Here is a 21963-nt window from a genome sequence, read left to right as displayed (position 1 = left end):
CCTCTGGCAAAGCTGTCTGGACAATTTTACTCTCCCTCTTTTAATTAAGTGTTAGCCCTGGTAAACCTCATCAGAACAATCTTCTGTTAACACCAAATAAATCGAGACACTAATACATTTTATTGAGCCTTTTAGTTTACAACATGAGGTAAAAGGAAAGTTCTCCTTAACCAGTATTTTATACAGACAGCTGTAGTAAAATATTTCAAACTTTAAGGAATTATAATGGATTACATATATTAAAAAGTGGGGGCCGGGGTAAACAATATCTGCGTTCTTGAATTTTCCAGTTGAGTCTTCCGTTAAAATAGTACCCAGCTCTAATTAGTTACGTAAGTTTCTTCAAGGCCATGTTTTATTGTTGCTGATGTCTGTATCAGAATCATTGCTATTTCAGTCAATATCCACTAATTCCACTTCAAAAATGAGTTTTGCATTTGGTGGAATTCTGTTGCAGAAGTCAAGGTAAATTTAATGAAAATTGCTGCTGCTTTCACTCCCAATAATTTCAGTCTAAAATTAGAATTATATATAATAGATATTGGGTATTAACTTCAAAGGAAAGGGCTTTATGAATGATTGAGAGGCTAATACATACTATACTAGCCCAGTGGTTCCTAGGCCTTGTGAATGGTGAGCACAAGCTACCTACCAGTATAGGTGGACTAAATAATTGAGCTTGGACTATGGTCTTCCTTACCTGGACACCTCATCAGTACTCCCATAGCCACCACCTAATGAAGATGGCTACTCAGTGCTTAAAAAAAAAAAAAAGAAGAAGAAGAAGAAAGGTGATTTCAATCTAGCTGGGTATATGAGTCATTTTAAAATCAAAGTTCATCTGAGGTAGTGCCTGATATTTGCTGTGAGTTTTAAGATGCCAAGTTCAGTAAAGTAGGCTTTTTATCTGATTGGCTTTGAGATGCTTCACATGAGAGAGAGGCAGCTGTAGTTAGGCCATCTGGTTTTGATGGGGAGGGCTATTACATATTCCAAAGTAATTTTAAATGATGTAACTGGAAAGAACTTCCAAGTTTAAAGTTACTCTAACTAATCCAACTAGTTCATGGGAAAGGAACCAATAACAGAAAAAACTACCTTCTCACCTAGTTATTGGATTGTTCTGATCATAATGGTCAAGAGCCATGGTTCCCCCCCCCCCCCCACAAAATGGGTCTATCAGAAAAGTACTGTCAGTAGTAGTAATCACAGGTGCTTACACTATGTTGGACCCATGGTCTCCTTAAATTTCACAACTGGGAATCCCCAGCATATGTTCCATTTCTAAGCTTCGGGAGTACCCACTTAATTGCCTGAAATTACACTGCAGCATAAAATTACCATGAGCCATACTTGCATCCTATAACTTGCTACAGTTGTTTGTACTGGACATCTTAACTCCTTTAAGTAAATCCTTCAAAGAGTAACAATTGCCTTTCAAAGATGAAAACGTAAACCTCACAATTTACCTCTTAAAAATCAAGAACCGATTTCACAAGGACAGAAAGGTAAATTCTATTCTAGCTCAGGTGTGTATACTTTGTCCTAATAACACATGTTAACTCCTGTCTGTATTGGAGGTGTCTATACAGAAGCATCTAAGTATCAGGAATACTGGTCTGGATGGGATTCCTGATCTGGAAATTAACCTAGATAGCATCTTTTATACCTTCAGGTGGTCTTCATGTTTTGTTTTGTATTTTACTCACAAAGGAAAAAAGGATACTTGGCATCAGGCTGTCCTTTCTTTCCATAAGCCCATTCTGGTTCAATTTCTAGTCGAGCCTTTTCTCCTTTACTCATGGTCAAGAGTGCTTCATCCCACTAAAGGCAAGAACATGAAATAAATAGTAATGATAATTTGCAAAAACTACATGTAAAACTAGAAAACGGTATATACCAAAAAATATTCTGTTACTGGATTTTATTATATTCTATGGTAATGTCCTTGGGTGAATCTCTGTCCCTTATTTCGTCAGTGCAAAAAAAGATACACATTAATTTAACGTAAACTCTACCCCCAAATGGGGCTCAAACTCAACAACCCCAAGATCACATACCTTACCAACTGAGCCAGCCAAGTCACCCTGGGTCTTAAAACCAGTTACCAAAAAACAGTTAAATCAACAGGATGCAATGATAAGTATATGACTAATATCACATATTCTGTTGAAATGTCAGTCATATAAAGTTCAAGGGATCTGTTACATAATGGCAAATAAGAATATGGTTCACTAGAAGAAATACACAAGCAAATTAGTCATAGAAATTGAAAAATTGACCAGTTTAGTATATAGTAAGTATCAACTAGGTACAATCAGGTAGCAGTTAAGGTTATTTTCAACGAAACCTTTAGTTTGAAGATGTTTTATATGCTATTTTAGGCTCTGGATATGATTGGACTATATTTTAGGACTTAGCACAGTACAAAGAACAACACTGAGGATTCTCATAAGTGCATCTGAATAGGTATTTCAGTTATAATGTTTGATGTTGTGAATAAAGACAATTTAATAATAAATGGGCCCTAGAATGACAGCTTCAGTGGGGCTAATAATCCTGCTATCCATTAACCTCCTTTTGTACACTGCAGTGGTCACTGCAGCTGAAGCCTAACTTCCCCTTTTCTCATTCCTTCCGTTACCTCTCACATGTAAGGGTAGGTAAAAAAGGCATGCTTATGTTTGAAAAATCTTCTGGTGTTGGAACCTCGATTGTGAAAGGTGAAAAAACTCAGAACAAACTTTTTCTTCTATGAGTAAGTATTCTGGTGAAACAAATAATTTACCTTTCTCTATCACATGTAAGTAGTACAACTATGTAACATTTTACAAGAAACTTTTTTTGCTTATTTTTCTTTTTTTAATGTTTAATTTTGAGAGAAAGAGGCAGCACAAGCAGGGGTAGGGCACAGCGAGGGAGACAATCTGAAGCAGGCTCCAGGCTCTTAGCTTTCAGGACAAAGCTCAATGTGGGGCTTGAACTCACAGACCAAGAAATCATGATCTGAGCTGAAGCTGGATGCTTAACCAACTGAGCCACCCAGGCGCCCCTAAAAGAATCTTAAAGATAAATTTAGAAAGCCAATCTTTCTGACAAAGAAGTACTTTATGATGAAAAAAATATTAAAAAGGGTAGGCATTGAGGAAAATCATATTTGAGTCTCTACTATATATTATGTGATGCAGTTATGCTCATTTAATTGTTTTAGCAGCCTTGAGGAAGGTGGTACTGTCCATAACCGAGACCCAGAACAACTGTGCCAGATCAGTTAGCAATGATAGCACTTGATTTGTTAGACTCCAAAGATTGTTCTCATCATATCCTCAATCGTAATTCTTTATGGCGCCATACCATAAATAGCACGTGCCAGAACATCTACTGATGGATTGCCATTTTTTACTTACTCCTCTGATAACTTTGCCTATTCCAACCTTAAAACTTAAAGGCTTGGCATTTTTCTTCTTCTTTGAACCTGTAAAACACATTGATTTTAGTACTTACTATGCATTTGAAAAGAAATAAAAATTCAGAAAATCCTATCTTTACATATAGTTAAGGCAGAGGAGAAGATCTATATTTACAGCACTAGAATAGCACACTATTCCACCTTTTATATTGAAATATGAAAGCCTCACTTTGGGACATTAACCAAATTTAGACTGAGCTTGTTTATTTTTTGCTTCCCAATGACTAAGAGAGATTTATTCACCCAGTCAACAGTGAACTGAAGACCTCTTCCAAGTAAATCACAGGTGCAAAAGACTTCGGGAAAAACTGACAGCCAAGAGAAAGCTACAGACAACTGCTCATGTACCACACAAATATTTTGCAATGCTTTATAGCTAAGAAGATAAGATGACATTTAGACTTACTTGTTTGAATATTAGTATCAAAAACAGTCCCGTCCTGTAGTGTTCCTGTATACCAGCAGTGAACAACATCTCCCTTTTTGGGAAAGTTGGTTTTATCTCCTTTCTTAAGAACAGATTTTACATATTTTGGTGGACCCTAAAAACAAAAACAACATAGTTATTAACTCACCTCCTTCTTTTAGAAGGGTAACCAAAAGAATTCTAATACTGCCAACTGGGACCGATGTCTGGTCACAGAGTTTCAAAGATTTGGCAACAAACAATTTTGCTTCTGGTTCACAAAACGAAACAAAAAAAAGCCCCAAAAACTCCACCAACTCATTGCAAGTCCGTGGTGAGAATATTAGGAAACAGCCTCTATAATTTCAAGTAGCTTCCAGCCTCTCTGGAAACCAATGTTCTTTTGACAAAATTCTGTTAATTAACAAACCACAAAATAAATCCTGTTATTTTCCAATGTCAGAAATATCATTACTATTTAATTCCTATAAAATCATAAAGAATTAAAGCACTGTGACATTTTTAAAAAAGATTTGAGTTGTTTAGCACCAATACTTAATTTTTTTATACCTAATTAGAATAAATACAGTAATGCTCCATTGGTTTCTGAACTTGAAAATAAATTCACACAATGATCAGAATTATCTATAGTAAATTACCATAACATGGAGCACCTGGGTGGTGCAGTCGGCTGACTGTCCAACTGTAGCTCAGGTCATCATCTCACAGTTCATCAGTCTGAGCCCCGCATCGGGCCCGCTGCTGACTGTGCAGAGCCCGCTTCTGGTCCTGTCCCTCCCACTCCTCCTTCCCCACTTGTGCTCTCTCTCAAAAATAAACAAAACACTAAAAAATTACCATAACAGGCATATTTCCTAGCATGAAGCAGGATCATCTGGGTCTTTTTAAAAGTAAAAAGCTAATATAATCAGTGATTCCATACATGTGAGGAAAGTAAGTTTTTTTTTTTTTTTGCAGTACTTTAAAACTGATAAAATATCACTTTATTACTGATAAGCTAAAAAGTAAATGGGTGGTAAATATGGTCAGTAAAGGAGCAAGAATTATTTGTGTGGGTCTTTGTTACTGCCTTACAATTATTACTGTCAAATACTGTAGTAATTATTTGAATTATTTGATATATCCTACATGAAAATCATCATATATTTTATAATGCTAAAAGAAGCTCATTATAGGTTGGGTTGTATCCTGCTTCCCATAATACAGTGTTTGGTATTTATCAGTGCGATTATTATTTATTACTATTTCCAATATTATTCATTATGATACATTAAAGAATGTATATTTACAAGGCGATTTACCAATATTAAGCCCAATTTTTATTTTTAAAAATCTTTTAAAAATTACTAAATTCCAGTAGAGTTAACATGAGTGGTATGTTAATTTCAGGTGTACAATATAATGACTCAATTGTATACATTACTCAGCACTCATCACAATAAGTGTACTCTTAATCACCTTCACCTATTTCACCCATTCCACCCACCCACCTCTCTCCTGGGAGAAAAGCACTTTCTTATTCAAACTTAAGAACACACTGAATTAAAAAAGGGGGGGATATATAGAAATTATATAGAAAACCTAACTACAGAAAATATCTGCTAGAACTGATAAATTCTGTGAAGTCGCAGGATACAAAAATCAACATACAGAAATCTCTTGCATTTCTATATACCAGTGATGAAACAGCAGAAAGAGAAATTAAGAAAACAATCTCATTTACCATTTTACCCCCAAATAATAAGATACTCAGAAACTAACCTAACCAAAGATGTGAAAGGCCTGTAAAACTGATGAAAGAAACTGAAAGGACACAAAGGGAAAGACATTCCCTGCTCATGGACTGGAAGAACAAATACTGTTAAAATGCCCATACTTCCTAGGCAGTATGCGAATTTAATGTAATCCCTATCAAACTACAGCATTTTCCACAGAATTAGAATAAACAGTCTTAGAGTTTGTATGGAACCACAAAGGACCCCAAATAGCAATGGTAGCCTTGAAAAACAAAAAAGCAAAGCTGGATGTACCACAGTTCTGGACATCAAGCTGCATTACGAAGCTGTAGTGATCAAGACAGTATGGTACTTGCACAAAAAGAGACACACAGATCAATGGAACAGAGCAGACAATCCAGAAATGAAACGACAACTATACAGTCCATTAATAAAGAATAAAGTCCACTGGATAAAAAACCATTTCTTCGACAAACGGTATTGGGAAAACTCGACAGCAAAATGCAAAAGAATGAAACGGGACCACTTTCACCATACACAAAAGTAAATTCAAAATAGATTAAAGATATTAATGTGAGACCTGAAACCATCAAAATCCTAGAAGACAGCATAGGAAGTAAGGTTTCTGACGTCGGCTAACGCAACTTCTTTCTAGATAGTCTCCTGAAAGAAGGGAAATAAAAGCAAAAATAAACTATTGGGACTATATCAAAATGAAAAGCTTCTACACAGCAAAGGGGAACAGTCAATAAAACTAAAAGGCAACCTGCGGAATGGGAGACGATATTTGCAAACGACATTCCTGATAAAGGGTTAGTATCCTATATATAAAGAACTTCTAAAACTCAACATCCAAAAAAAAAATCCAATTTAAAAATGGGCAGAAGACATGAATAGACATTTCTCCAAAGACAATCCAGATGGCCAGCAGTAGACACATGAAAAGATACTCAACATCACTCACCATCAGGGAAATGCAAATCAAAACTACAATGAACTGCCACCTCACACCTGTCAGAATGGCTAAAATCAAAACACAAGAAACAACAGGTGCCGACAAAGATGTGGACAAAGGGGAACCCTCTTGCACTGTTGGTGGGAAAGCAGCTACTGTGGAAAACAATATGGGGGTTCATCAAAAGTTAAAAAAAATAGTAATTGCACTTCTGGGCATCTACCCAAAAGATATAAGAACATTAATTCAAAAGGGTACATGCACCCCTATGTTTATAGCAGCGTTATTTAACATAACCAAGATAAGGAAGCAGTCCAAGAGTCCACTGATTGGTAAATGGATAAAGAAGATACAGTATATGTATGTAATGGCATACTCAGCCATACAAAGAATAAAATCTTGCCATTTGCAACGACATGGCTAGAGCTAGTGAAATAAGCCAGAAATGACAAAAACAAATGATTGGACTTATGTGGAACTTAAGAAACAAAGAAGCAAAGGGAAAAAAATGAGAGACACACACAAACCAAGAAACAGATTAAAAAATTTTTTTTAATGTTTTATTTTTTTGAGAGAGAGAGAGAGAGAGAGAGAGAGAGAGAAAGACAGACAGACGGAGACAGCATGAGCAGGGGAGGGTCAGAGAAAGAGGGAGACACAGAATCTGAAGACAGGCTCCAGGCTCTGAGCTAGCCGTCAGCACAGAGTCCGACGCGGGGCTCGAACCCACAAACCATGAGATCGTGACCTGAGCCGAAGCCGGACACTTAACCGACTGAGCCACCCCAAGAAACAGATTCTTAACTATAGAGAACAAAACAAAATGATGGGTAATACAGGGGAGATTTGGAGGGGGGATGGGTTAAATAGGCGATGATGATTAAGGAGTACACTTTTGGTGATGAGCACCAAAATATATGCAAGTATTGAATTACTATACTGTAGTACTTTGAATTGTACTTGAATATAGTAATTGAATTGTATGATACTGTACACCTGAAACAAATACAGCACTGTATGCTAACGAATTAAAATAAAAACTTAAAAAATATATATATATTTTTTACACTATGGGGGCACCTGGGTGGCTCAGTTAAGCATCTGACTCTTGATTTCGGCTCAGGTCATGATCTCACGGTTTGGGAGATCCAGCCCCACGTGGGGCTCTGTTAGGAGCCTGCATGGGATTCATTCATTCTCTTTCTTTCTTTCTCTCTCTCTCTCCCCCTCCCCTGCTTGTGCTCACTCTGTCTCAAAATAAACATTAAAAAGAATTTTACACTATGAAACATTTAATAATGGAAAAAAATCAGGAGACATTAAACACCTAGTATCTGCCAGTCGCGTAACACACATCATCCTGCTTACTCTTAATGCTCTGAAGACGGCATTACCTACTTGTATTTTTGATGAAGAGACAAACTGAAGTTCAGGGAATTTGGCCAACAGAGCTAATTTGTAGTAGAGAATGAATATGGACTTGGGATCGTCTGAATCCAAAGGTCCTATTCTTTCTACTGTGCCTAAATACCTCAAATAACAGTACTGATGACAGTTAACTTCTATTAGTTAAAATAGCAATTACTGAGCACCTCTATGTGCTGGGCACTATCCAAACGGCTTCCGTAAATTAACTCTTAACCCCATGCTCTTAGCCATCTTAGTAAACACATGTGGAACATTAGGTATTACACAAATCATTTTATTTTTATGTCAATTCATTTAACCACACACCAACATGGCATCCTTTCTCCCATGTTTTGTATAGAAGGTAACACTGGGATAGTGTAAAGCTCTATTCAATTCAGAGCCTAAGAATTAGCACTTTTCAACTAAAGCTAGGATCAAAAGAAAGTTGCATCTAACATCTTGAGTACAATGTGTATTATAAAAGCATTAATTTCCTCCCTGACACTCCCATTCCAAGCTTGTTTTAATGAAAAACTGCTACCAGAAATGGTCAGGTGTCTACTAGTAGCAGTGTAAACTGGTGCCATCTCTTTGGAATGCAATTTTGAAATGTTAGAAATGCAATAAATAATAATTCTCAAGAAGTAATTGGAAGCTAAGGACAAAAATCTTTATGTAGTTATTCAATACATATTATCCACAATCAAAACCACACGCTTATGGTAATCTAATACTGTTCTTTTATAATGTGGAAAAATTCTTATAAAGTGAAAAAAAATCAATAGAAATTCCTTAACTATAGTAATATCTCAAAACTAAATAAATATACACTTAGAAAACATTAAAAACATTCTGAAATGTATCTAGGTGTTGGAATTACGTATTCTCTATACTTTTATTTTCTATTTGAAAAATAGCATGTTATTTTTGTATCAGAAAAATAGATTAAAAATATATAGTTGACTTGACAAAATCTGATATAAAATGAGAATGACTTTTTTTTATGTGAGCGTATTCGAGTATCTCAAGACTTCATTAAAGAAATCACCCGCAACTATTTGAATGGATAAGGTATGACTGGTGAACAAGAACTACATTTTAAATCTTAATTTCATTTATTGTTTTCCCATTTGTTGTCCCAAGTTGCTTGGCCATGTTGTGTTATCTACATTAAATCTAGGTCCTAGAATAATGCAAAATCCCCCCATTATATTGGTGATTATTTCTCAGACTTAATGGTGAAGGCGCCAGTCTGCTCATGGACGGCATCCACTGCAGTGTTTCACAAAGTGTCTTTTACAGACCATTCATTGCTTAGCATTGTTCCCACTGTTAGAAGAAAAGGGGTCTACCATCACTGTTTGGGAAGCACTATGTTAAACACAGTTAAGTATGCCTCTATTCTGCATGATGTCTTAGAGCGGTCTTCAGCTAATATGCACTGTGAATTTCAAGGAGACAGAAAGCACAGGTTTTGATGATGCTAGAAAACAACCTGGACCTTCTGGGACTTATATAACACACTTTTATGAAATGCTGTTCTAGTTATTTGATCTGATTTTGGATTTCACTGCAAGAACCTGATTGGTTCATAGTGAGAGGCCGGATCAGGCCCAAGGATATACCTAAGTTATATACTTGAATGGACGGGGCTTTTAGATAATTTCTTGGCTTTGCAACAATTTCTTTAGTTCAGAAGTTTGAGAGTAATCAGTGTAATTTCAGTTAACTGGATAACATCACAGCCTCTAAAAATGAAAGTATGTTACATAATTATTCCTATTATTCATTTAAGAAATATTTGAACATGTTCTATATGTTAGAAACGGGAGACATATAGGGTGAGGTGGCAGACAGGGTCCTGACTCTAACTCTAGCAGAGAATATAGTCATGTGTATAATTATTTGGGTTATGAGACCTAAAGAGGAAGGTGCTAAGATGGGAATGACACAGTGACCTAACCCAGTAGAGGCTACAGCCAGAGAGAGGTGTCTTTGAAGTAGGTGATGGGGGATAAGGTTTATACCAGAGAAGAGTATTTTCACAGCAGGGAACAGCATGAGAATAGTAGAGTCTGCAAGGGGGAATGAAGGAGACAATGGGAAGAGAGGAGAGGAGGATGGACCAATAGGTAGCCTAAGTAAAGAAACTGTTTTGTTTAAATCTTCAGGTCACTGAACAGCCAGTGAAGACTTTTAAACACAGAAGTTACAGAATCAGATTTGTGGGGTTTTGTTTTGCTTTTCTATTTTACACGGAGGGGGTGCACAAGTAGGGGAGAGGGGCGGAGGGCGAAAGAGAATCCCGGGCCGGCTCCTTGCACAGGGTTCAATCCCACAAACCTGGGATCATGACCTGGGCTGAAATCAGGAGTCTAACGCTCTACCAACTGAGCCACCAGGCACCCCAACAGATCACTGTGACTAGTGAGGAATGGATATGGATGGAATCAAAGTGGAAGTGGGGAGACTGGTTAGGAAGCGGCTAGTATAGGAGTCTGGATCTACGCCAGATAAAACACTTCTGAGATACATTTACTGCAAAATCCACAGAATTTGGTGATGATTAGATGTGATGGAGCTGTACAGGATAAATCTCAATTTTTAGCTGAAGTATTTTTACAGTCATTTCTGACTGCTGAGTGTGAGTTCCTGCACAATCTTATACTTACTCTTGTCCAACATTCAATTCTACTTGAAAACTATCCTAACGTTATGAAACACATAAAAGAAAATAAATATATTGACGATGACTGATTTATTTAAAGTCCAGTAAGAGCTATTAGACAGGTTCTTTACATTAAAATAAATGAGGTAGAGACAAATAATACAGATACCATTTGCTACTGGAATTTATACAGTTAAGTATAAAGTCTGGGATGGTGAAAACTTCACAGGAAGTGATGAACCCATGACCTGGTTCTTAAAAGTGACACTGAACTGACAAATAGGGGAGTTAAAAAGACACAGTAAGCAAGAAATAAAAGTGTAAGAGTGGGAAAGGGCAGTTTAGTAGGTAATGAGCAGACATTTGTGGTTAAAGAAGAACATTTTTACTGAAGGACTAAATATGGAGCTGGGCAAAAACTGGAAGACTTTGAATATCAAGAATGCTGTCCAACAGAAATACAATAAGGACCACAAATGTAATTTTACATTGTCTAGTTGCCACATAAAACCAATACACTCACAATAATATTTCAGTATTTAATCAATATAAAAGATAGGGTATAAATTCTTTCTTAAAAAACCATACTAATGGGGCGCCTGGGTGGCTCAGTCGGTTAAGCATCCGGCTTCAGCTCAGGTCAGATCTCACGGTTCGTGGGTTCGAGCCCTGCATCGGGCTCTGTGCTGACAGCTAGCTCAGAGCCTGGAGCCTGTTTCAGATTCTGTATCTCCCTCTCTCTCTGACCCTCCCCTGCTCCAGCTGTCTCTCTCTGTCTCTCAAAAATAAATTTAAAAAAGCATTAAAAAAAATTAAAAAAAACAAACCATACTAAGCCTCTGAAATGGAGTGTGTATTTTACACTGAAAGCATATTCTATTTATTTATTTTTTAACATTTATTTATTTTTGAGAGACAGAGACAGTATGATCGGGGGGGCGGGGGTGGATGCAGACAGAGAGAGAGGGAGAGAGAGAGGGAGAGAGGGAGGGAGGGAGAGAGAGAGGGAGAGGCAGAATCTGAAGCAGGCTCCAGGCTCTGAGCTGTCAGCACAAAGCCTAACGCGGGGCTCGAACCCACGAACCGTGAGATCATGACCTGAGCCGAAGCCAGATGCTTAACCGACTGAGCCACCCAGTTGCCCCTGAAAGCACATTTTAATTCGGAGTTTCCACAGAGTGCTCAGTAGCCATATAAGTCAGGACAGTACAATTCTACACAGTACAGAATTACTAAAAATTTCTGAGCATGGTATGGTTTGCAAAGTACTCTTTTACTCAAGTAAAACTTACACATTTTACTAGGATAACTATTTTGGGGTTGGATGGAGGAAGAAAGAATGAAGGCAAATCAGTGATTTTTACAATACTCCAGGTCTGAGGACTTGAAATGCTTGAGAATCAAAAAGGAATGAAGATTTGAAAGATTTGAAAAGATGTTTGAGAGCATTAGTCCTGAGGGAGACACGAGAAGGAAAACATTAAAGATTCAGAGAATCTTTAATTCTAAGGTAGGAAGAAGAAAATGGTTAAAACTATGTTAGCATTTTGGCAAAACAGAACACAGGAGTATAAAATGATAAAATGATAAAGGAGTAAGTACGAGGCCTTAAAACTTGTGGGGGATGTGTCAAGTAGCTTATGTGGGCAGTGTGATGGGGCAGGGATACTATAAAAGTTGCTGAGTAACAGTGAAATTGCTTGGCCGATATGAAGCATGAATTTCTGCCAAACCCAATAAACGGCTTATGATGTTTTTCTTCACAATGTTCATTCACTCTGTAGGCCCAAAGCACACAGAAAGTAGACAGCAGGAATCAGTCAAGTACTGACTCTGGAAGCCAGGCACTAGAAAGATGGTGAGAGTACATAACTGGGTTCAGGCTGGCCAGTTAAATGAAATGAAAAGAGGTCTCTGAAAAAAGGATATAGTTTAGGATCCTCCCAAGAGCTCTTGAGGTTGTCTCCAGCCCTTACACCCTTTTACTTTTAACTCTCTTTTCCTTAAGCTCTTAATGATTATACTATCTGCTACCTTATCCCTACTTTATTCTAATTTTATGGAAGGTAAACTATTTTGCCAATTGCTTTTGCAATCCTTTTAGTAATTATTATACCTTTATTTACCTTAGTAGCTGCTCAGTATTTTCCCAGCACATATAACATTTGTCAAATCATATTAGATGTGATAAACCTCAAAGCTGCGTTAGTGGATGTACATATCCACTAACACAAATATTAATTTGTGCTTTTCAATCAACAGGTAAATACTATGTAAATTAACTAGCTTTAGTCATATAAACTTCTGTAATTCTATACTTATACTCTGTCCACAAACATCCAAATGCTACACCTTCAACTTTAGGTTGCATCTCTTTATAAGACCCGAGAATATTATAACTATTAGATTATTATCACTGATACTAAGTGCTAGGAAGAGTGAGCTTGGTTAGCAAGGTATTATCAGAAGTGGTAAGACTATAATTATTCAGCTCTGTTGTGGCTGTTCTAAGTGCTGTCCTTGGCTCTACTGAGCTGGTCCATTTACAGAAGTGGTTTAATCTGGTTTTTCAAACATTTGTACCAGAACGTAAAACCTGTGTTGGGAAAGACCAAACAGATGACTCCCAGCCAAGCCTGGACTCTATCTATTGCCAAGGATGCCATGTACATTAGAAAAAGCTAAAAATAATCACAGTTAAGTTTCTTTCACTCAGTCCAACTTGGCTATACAATCAGGACCTTAAAATGGCTTTGGAAGCTTAGAATTTCTGGTCAGACAGAGGAAATATAAAATACAAAGCTAGAGGTTTTGCAGGAAAGGCTTATTAAGTGTAAAACACTGGTTCTTAGGCGTTTTTTTTTATGATTCAGTACACCGAAGGTGGAGACCACACTCCGAATCCGTGTTTGGTTCACTGAAAAGTGCCCATACTCAACCACTCCTTACCAGAAGAAATTAGTGCTATAAGCAAATACTTTTCTCAAATTCACATGAGAAATAAAATAATATTCTATACAGACCTCATCCAGAGTCTCTTCAGACTTGGTTTCTTTGGGTTTATCTTCATTAAGCTTCACGTTTTTCACCTGCTCAGACACTTTACTTACACTTTCAGTACCCTTGAAACGCTGTAAGGAAAATGTTCTATTGTTTACCATATTCAGGACAGGTCAAAAGCTAGAAGGAACATCTAGATTTTCAACCTTTCAACTGAATGAACAACTGCGCCATAAATATCGGCTACATAATTCAAATGTAAATAAATGGAAACTGCCATTTTATTCTTAATTTTAATCAACAAATTATAACCCTGATCAGCATTGATTAGCTTGATTAGCATTCTATTCAACAAATATGGGGGCGCCTGGGTGGCTCAGTCGGTTATGCGTCCGACTTTGGCTCAGGTCATGATCTCACAGTTCGTGGGTTCAAGCCCCGCGTCGGGCTCTGTGCCGACAGCTAACTCAGAGCCTGGAGCCTGCTTCGGATTCTGTGTCTCTCTCTCTCTCTCTCTCTCTCTCTCTCTCTCTCTCTGACCCTCCCCTGCTCGCACTGTCTCTGTCTCTCAAAAATAAATTTAAAAAACCATAAAAGATTTTAATTAAAAAAACAAATATGACCCTCAAAGTATCTTACAATATAAATTCTGAAATGAAATCTTTAGAAAGGCCATCTCAGACTCAGATATGAATACCATTCACACAACTCCTTAATAATGACTGTTTGCTTTGTCATTTCAGAATGAACAAATATAGGAGAATTTAAAATTTGTTTTTCTAAAGGCTCAGCATAAGTCTGAGATTTTAAATTCATTAATGAAATGGAACTTACTTTAGATTTTAACTTTTTTATTATTTGTCTTAATTTAAACTACAGGGAATTATTTTTAAGAACGTGGGTCCTTAAAATACCAAAACATCTTTCAATACTACAGATGAGCTTTGCTAGATTTGACAGCTAGTCCACTTAGAGATAGTGGAAATAAGATTGGTTAGAGGTAAGAAAAGCTGCAGGTGGAAAAACTTAAAACATATTTTGTGAATATCTAAAATAATATTTTGGTAACAAAATGTAACAATACTCACCTTACTTTCAAAAAGATGGTTATAGGCTGTAACCAAATGGTCCTTGTTAGCCGTCTTGGCCACATTTTTAATGTTTCCTAATAACTTATGTTCTGCAAGAAACTACAAAGAAAAGAGCTGCTTAGACAGAATAATCTCCCTGATGTTATAAGGGTCTAAATATTAGAAAATGACCTTTTATGTTAGCAATTATGCCTTCAATAGAACTACTAATGACAGAAGAAATGAAATAAACATATTTATACCCTACTTCATAACAAGAAAGATTTATGGAAGATTAAAAATATTGAGTATTTATAAAAATTGACAAGAGTGGAACTGTAACTCACCCTTTTCCTTCCCATTATGGAACTCACAAAACATTTATACAGTAAGTACACTCTGGTGACTTGGACAATGCTGCCACCGGCCATGGCCCTGGGAGCCTCAAACCATGTTGGGCATAGCCATCTTGACAAAGCTGTAACCCGCTGCCAGCAGCCTGGGAAGCACGGTTAGCCGAAGGGGGATATACAGTGGTTAAGTAAATGGGCTGAGTGTCAGATCATCATCGTCCTAATGGAAGGCATCTATGTCAGAAGGTTGTTCTCAGGGCAAATGTAACAATCCATTTAATGCATTTTACATACAGGCTGTCATATGGACAGAACTCAATAAATATTAGCTATTGGGACTAATAATAATGTGCTTAATAATTCAAAGTAATAGAATTCCATTTATCTCAAATAAAAGACTAAACTGGCAGATGGACACTAAAATATTACTATTGAATGTCGAATCATCAAAATGTAACTTCATCTCAAAACTATGTCTTTGTTTCCCTTATTTTATTCTGCTTCCTTTTCTCCCTTCTGGTCCTTGAGTCATCATATTTGTTATTTTCTCAAAGTTGTCCTCTGGCATCTTCTTTTGATAAGGCAGCTTTTCGAATACTATCACTATTGTATTTTTTTTCCTCCTCTGCTGTTCCTCTCTCCCTCTTAGAGGAATGTTCTAAATGATAAAGGAGGAGGGAAACGCTATTTTGATTAAATGGAAATAATCAGTTGCTTTAGCACTCTTGTGATTTCTTTAGCAAGAATTAAAAAAAAAATCCAAAATAGAAACATCTCCTTGATATCTTATGATCAATAGAACAGTAACTGTCAAATATAGGTTTAATGATGTGAGTAAATACTGGAGAAAATGGACTCAAAAGGTTAACACATTAAAAAATACTCTGATAATTAGTCTCTTGAAATTGCCGTATGTGGACCAGTTTTACATTAGAGTCCACATTGGGATGATTTGTTCTGTAAGAATTTGATGAAGTACAGTACTGAGTCATTAAATGTTAGTGAATGATATGCCTCGTTTATTCTGTTGTTCTAGTTGAAATATGAACTGACTTTAAGAGAAAATAATTCCACTAAAACGGAGTGGTCTTTCTTTTTATCCTGTATCCCCAAACAGTGAGCACAGTTCTTGCTATAGATGCTGTATAAATTTTGCTGATGTCAGGAAACTTATTATGGGTGTATGGAACTGGAAGCTAGAGTAACTCTATCTCCTCTTCAAGACATTTGAAAATGAAAATAAACTACAGTCCTCACAGAAGAACCCCAAAACAATTTTTTAATGCAAGTTTAGAACTTAAATAAAAAATTGTAAAGAAATCATTGTGCTGCTACTGTTGCACCAAGTGGGGGGATGCAGCGTGCACAACTATACAGTAGTTCAGCAATTTAAGAGGGGCATGAATGATCTTAATTTCCAAAGGGAAAAAAGTCTGACAAAATCCCCGCAAAAAACCAAAACAAAAAACACTTGTGACCACAGTCGGGTGGTTAAGATGGAGGCTATCCTGAAAAATGCAGCGCGTACAATATAAAGCATGCCAAACACATTTCTTACTTGGTTTATAACAATGGGAGACCGACCCTACCTTAAATGCGCACATAACGTCCCTAAGTATAAAGGGTGAAAAGGTCATGTGAAGAGTCGGTATTCTGAAAAGTTAAACCGCAATCTACAAATTTTTAAAAATTACATGCACTTAGTGTTCAGTATTTAGGAACTGATGAGAAAAGCAAATCGCACATACGGTTCCCACAAAAATCTTCACAATCCTTCCCATTTCCCTAATGGCCTACACTCCCCTGCAAGGGTCTCATCCAGGTCCTCAGTCCTCAGACACCCGTTCCACCCCCCAGTATCTCCTGGGTTTTTTTTTTTTTTTCCTCATGGTTTCCACCCTCACTCAACACGCCCAAGGAGGTCCTAATTATGCGATTGCTGCCTGCCAGCCCCAAGAAATAAAGCCGTTTCCTCCGCTCCAATGGGGCAGCCCAGAAAGGCGGGAGCATGGCTCCTCGGAGCACGCGAGGCCTCTCCGGCCTTCCAGGCCACCGGCCGCGGGAGGACGAGGGCGGGGGCATGGAGGAATATGGAATGTACGGGCATCTCCGGGGGGGTGAGGCGTCCCTTAGCAGCACCAGCCCGGCCGCCCCGCCGCCTCTGGTACCGAATCTGAACCGTGGTCCTGTAGAAACTTGATAATGTCTTTCTTAGGTAGCTGCTCGCTGCGCAGCTGCTCCACGGTCCAGGCCCGCTGTGGAACGGCCGCCGCCATCTTCCCCCGCTGCCTCTGCTTTACTGAGCCAGCCCGCCTGGGTTCAGCGTCGCCCCGCCCCCGGGGCGTGGCGTGGACTCCGCCTGGAGTTCGAGGGGGCGGGGTCACCCTCTACTAGTCGGGATTGGAGCCTATCCTTGGGTGACGTCAAGGCTGTGCTGTGAGGGCTTCTTTGTTGAGTCCGGGTATAAACCAGCTTGTGTGCTCTTTGCGGCGGACTACGAAGACCAAAAACTGTCATCTGTTGTTAACTGGAACCATTGTGACATGACCACTGTTGGTAGTGACTTTTATTTCCTAGCTATTACCCCCATTTGTGTAGTAAGGACGGGCTGCTGTGCCTTTAAATCCTGTATATTACCTTCAAGAAAACGACAGCATTCAGAATCTAATCCCATTCTATCTAGTTTTAGCTTAAAAATTCACACCTGATTGGCTCAGTCCTTGTCCATCAGAACAACATATGCCCCACTATCTCCCTTTTAAAACTCACACAAATTAATACTTTTCCTTTTCCCCGCCCAAGGAAAAAAAAACCACACGAGTAAGTTTGTCTAAAAGCAAGTTCCAGAAACTTGAGGAAATAAAACAATGTAAAGAGGCTACACGTAGGATGCTGCTTGCTGACGATGAGGTGACATTAATGTTCAAAATAACCTCATGATATGTGTGTGTACTTTTTCTTAATACACAAGGAAACAAATTTACAGAGGTTACTCCAAGTTGCCAAGGTGTAGAGTGGAGAAGTCGGGAATCATATCCAAGTCTGAGGTAGAAAGCGATTGCTAGAATAGAATAATACCACACCGACGCTTACTGCTCTGTATCATTTATGAAGAAGTAATGGTGGAATATCAAGAAATCTTCACTTTTTTCTTTCAGGTTTCCCGACGAACACAGGACCAAACCATATACTTCCCTCTTAACAATAAAACTGTTAACATAATGGGTTGCCGCTCCGAATACTGTGAAAACGAGACATCTTTTTTTCTGTTTGGATAAAGAAATAAGCTATTCAATTCTACCTAGCCCCTTTTCACCTCATCTTATTTAAAACTACAGGCAACAAGGTACAAGGAATGTTAGACACTAAAAAAAACGTTAAATTTGCAAACATATGGGTATCCGTTGTTCCAAGTATCTCAAGGTTATTTATTTTTATAATTTTAAGCAGTATCCCTTTAGCAATAGGCCCCGGACAGTCTTTCGGAACGGAACCTAGATTTAGTGTCTGTTAAGAAACAGAACTGCGGACCAAATTTAGAGTAACACCTTAACAATGCGCATGCGTCTCCGGGAGGCCGCGAGGATTTCCGGGAAGTCAGCCAATCATATTTCCAACGCAAACTCAGTGGCGGTATTTTCAACTAGATTAACCGACCGCAGTTCCGACTTCAGGTTCTACTGTTTTGTGCAAAGGTAACCCATGGGGAGCCGAATGACGGTTGAGCTGCTGCAACTGCTGGCGTCCGAGAGAAGCGTTTGGTGGTTGTCGGCCTAATGAGTGGACGGCAAAGAACGCTTTTCCAGACGTGGGGCTCAAGTTTTTCTCGATCCGCTGGGGCTCCGGGTTGCAACTCTGCCCCTGAGCGGCCTCAGAGCCCTGCCATCTCCAGGGCATGTTGTCCTCCAGCATCAGAGGCTGCCGAGGTTCCTCCGGAGTCGGACGATGATGTATTGCTGGTTGCAGTGTACGAGGCAGAGCGGCAACTGAGTCTAGAGAATGGCGGTTTTTGCACCTCAGCGGGCGCCCTGTGGATTTACCCTACTAATTGCCCAGTGCGGGACTACCAGCTGCACATTGCCCGGACCTCTCTGTTCTGCAACACGCTGGTGTGTCTGCCCACTGGATTGGGAAAGACCTTTATTGCCGCCGTGGTCATGTACAATTTCTACCGCTGGTTTCCTTCAGGCAAGGTGGTCTTCATGGCCCCCACGAAACCTTTGGTGACACAGCAGATCGAGGCTTGCTACCAGGTGATGGGTATCCCACAGTGCCACATGGCCGAAATGACAGGTATTTCAGAAAGAATGGGCTAATTTGAAATTAAGAGCACGCTTTCTGTTGGAAATTGAACTAAAGGAATTCATGACCCATGTGGAATAGTCCTTAGGTCACAATATCCTTATTTTACGTAATCTCCCTTGAAACATTATCTATTTGTAGCAAGTCTGGCCCTAACGAAAAAGGTTACTTTAGTCAATTTTCAGAGATTCCCCATCGTTTGTCGGAAAGTTTTGAAGAGTTTGTGTGTGTGTATACCCCATTAGTAAGTGAACATGAGGTTTTCTGACTTTCTTCCCCAGAAAGATTTCCCAATTGAAGAATTTACTTCTCTGCCGCTATTATGCCATTTTGTTAGGAATTCTCTAAAGACAGGCTAGTTGTTTTTAGCCAGCATTGATATATGTGTTTCAAATGTAACATTTCCATGATTTGTTAAATTGTTTTTGTCTGAAGGCAGATTACCAGGCAGGGCTGCATTCTGAAATTAGGCCAGATTGTTTACAAATATTCTAAGGATAACAGCCTTGGTGTTTAGAATGTAGGATGTTACTTTTGTTTACAGGATCTACTCAAGCTTTAACGAGGAAGGAAATATGGCGAAGTAAGAGAGTCCTTTTTCTTACACCTCAAGTCATGGTAAATGATCTTTCTAGAGGAGCTTGTCCGGCTGCTGAAATAAAGTGTCTAGTTATTGATGAAGCTCATAAAGCTCTTGGAAACTATGCTTATTGCCAGGTAATATTTTGTTTAAGAGCATTTTTTTTTTGTTTGTGTTTGTTTTTGTTTAAGAGTATTTTGTACTGTGACTATGTTGTTGAAAAGTATTTTGGTGAATACTTATTAATGATGAAAGTTATTGATTATGTTATAATGAAAAAGCCTCATTATTTCAAAATAGATGATGATAGGAAATACTTCATTCAAATCAGTGTCTCTGCGGTCTTTTTTTTTTTTTTAAGTCCTTGACAAGACCTTTAGTGTCAGGTGTAGATGGTGAAAGCCTAGTCCTGATTGAGGCAGTGATCCAACATAGGGTATGCGTGGAGTTGTCGAACTAAGATGATAATCCAAAGATTGGTAGCGGTTATGCAGTATCATTCCTTGGCAGCTAGGTAAAATCATACTTAACTGTCAAGAGTTGTTACCAAGATTGAGTGACATAATATATGGGACTTACTTAACAGAGTGCCTTCTGTTTAAGTACTACATGAATATAAATTACAAAGTTGAAGAGGTGGGATATGGCTGGAGATGTACTTAAAGTCCCAAGTCATGAAGGCCTTTGTATTTTATGTTTAGCAGTTTGAATGCTATTTGTAGGACAGTGGAGATACAGGTAGTGGAGACTCGTTGAAAAGTGTTTACCTGGGGTAATACTTAAGTTAAAAAAAAAAAAAAGATTAGAAGAGAGAAGGCTAAAAGTGAGAGTGTGATGAGGGAGAGGAGCAATTTAGGATGACTCCCAGGTTTCTGACCTGGAAGATTGCTCTTCATTTCTGGAGAAGCACAGATTTGGGTACTGTGGAAAGATGAGTGCAGTTTTAGACTGTTGAGTTTGAAGTGTCTGTGAGTAGTACAGCTCTTGATTCCCAGTGGGCAGTGGGGGATAGAAGTATGAATCCCAGTGGGGAGTTCTGAGCTGGAGATACAGATTTGGAAATCACCAGCATAAAGGTAGTAGATAGTTAAAACTATAAGCTGGTTATATCAGGGAGAAGGTAGAGAGTAAGAATAGAAGGGAAAGTTGATTTTATTTAGTGCAAAGAGATGAACCTCACTGCCAGTTTGTGAATTTGAAGTTTTCTTGGGGACTTTTAAGTGTTATTGTCTTATATCCCTTTGTTATCTTCTGAAGAGAATAGTCCTCTTTCTTAGAGTTGATTCTAAGCAGGAAATGTATATGTATATATATATTTTTTTTAATTAATATTTTCTAAGTTAATGTCTCATGTGTTAATGTTCCTGCTTGAGACGGGCATTTAGAATTTTTTAATTTTGGAGTGCCTGGGTGGTTCAGTTGGTTAAGCATCTGACTTTGGCTCAGGTCATGATTTCGCAGTTCATGGGTTTGAGCCCCGCATCGGGTTCTGTGCTGACAGCTCAGAGCCTGGAGTCTGTTTCAGATTCTCTGTCTCCCTCACTCTCTGTCCCTCCCTTGTTCTCACTCTGTCTCTTTCTCTCAAAAATAAATAAACATTAAAAAAAAGTTTAAAAATTTTAATTTAACTCTGAATTTGTTTTGTAAATTTAGCTTATTGTAGCAACTTTAACTCATTTATTTTCAAAAAATTTCTAGCATTGTTGATTTTTTTAAATTACAGCACTTATGCTTTTATTGACTACAATGAGACATGCACTGACTTCATTAATATCCAAATAGCCATTGTGTTTATGGTGTATTGAATATTATAGATACAGAGTCCAACAGGCACACCCAATTCCCTGAAGAATGTCGCTTCCTAGGTTATAAACACAGCACCATTTCCTCTTCTACCAAATGCTTGAGAATCTTGCTTGCAGAAAAATAATGTATTAGGGACATTTTATCTTGCATCAGTTTTCACTTAGAACAATTCCACATTAAGTATAAC

At 38.2% G+C, this 21963-nt stretch overlaps 2 protein-coding genes across 5 annotated transcripts in view; one reads left to right on the top strand and one right to left on the bottom strand.

Annotated features, from left to right (window-relative positions):
• Positions 1 to 97: 97 nt before the first annotated feature.
• FKBP3 (FKBP prolyl isomerase 3) lies at positions 98 to 17403 on the bottom strand. Of its 2 annotated transcripts, none has more exons than XM_029950341.1 (7): positions 17257 to 17403; positions 14754 to 14855; positions 13689 to 13796; positions 3876 to 4011; positions 3408 to 3475; positions 1727 to 1824; positions 98 to 448 (listed from the first exon to the last, which is right to left on the bottom strand). In XM_029950341.1, exons 1-7 carry the CDS (start codon positions 17362 to 17364, stop codon positions 394 to 396), a joined length of 675 nt encoding a protein of 224 aa, XP_029806201.1. In that variant the 5' UTR covers positions 17365 to 17403; the 3' UTR covers positions 98 to 393. The 2 variants fall into 2 exon arrangements, with proteins under 2 accessions (XP_029806201.1, XP_029806202.1); XM_029950342.1 differs by lacking the exon at positions 17257 to 17403 and adding an exon at positions 15083 to 15386.
• Positions 17404 to 18773: 1370 nt separating this feature from the next.
• FANCM (FA complementation group M) overlaps positions 18774 to 21963 on the top strand; it is a 64873-nt gene continuing 61683 nt past the window's right edge. For all 3 annotated transcript variants that reach the window (XM_029951700.1, XM_029951701.1, XM_029951699.1), the window contains exons 1-2: positions 18774 to 19381; positions 19935 to 20107. In XM_029951700.1, the coding sequence (XP_029807560.1) occupies positions 18865 to 19381; positions 19935 to 20107 (690 nt within the window). In that variant the 5' untranslated portion in view covers positions 18774 to 18864. The remainder of the gene's footprint in view (positions 19382 to 19934; positions 20108 to 21963) is intronic.

The sequence above is a fragment of the Suricata suricatta genome, chromosome 9 (genome assembly GCF_006229205.1).
Source record: "Suricata suricatta isolate VVHF042 chromosome 9, meerkat_22Aug2017_6uvM2_HiC, whole genome shotgun sequence".
NCBI classification, from domain to species: Eukaryota; Metazoa; Chordata; class Mammalia; order Carnivora; family Herpestidae; genus Suricata; species Suricata suricatta.
Note: the sequence above shows the minus strand (reverse complement) of the source record. Positions and strands in the feature narration are given on the sequence as shown.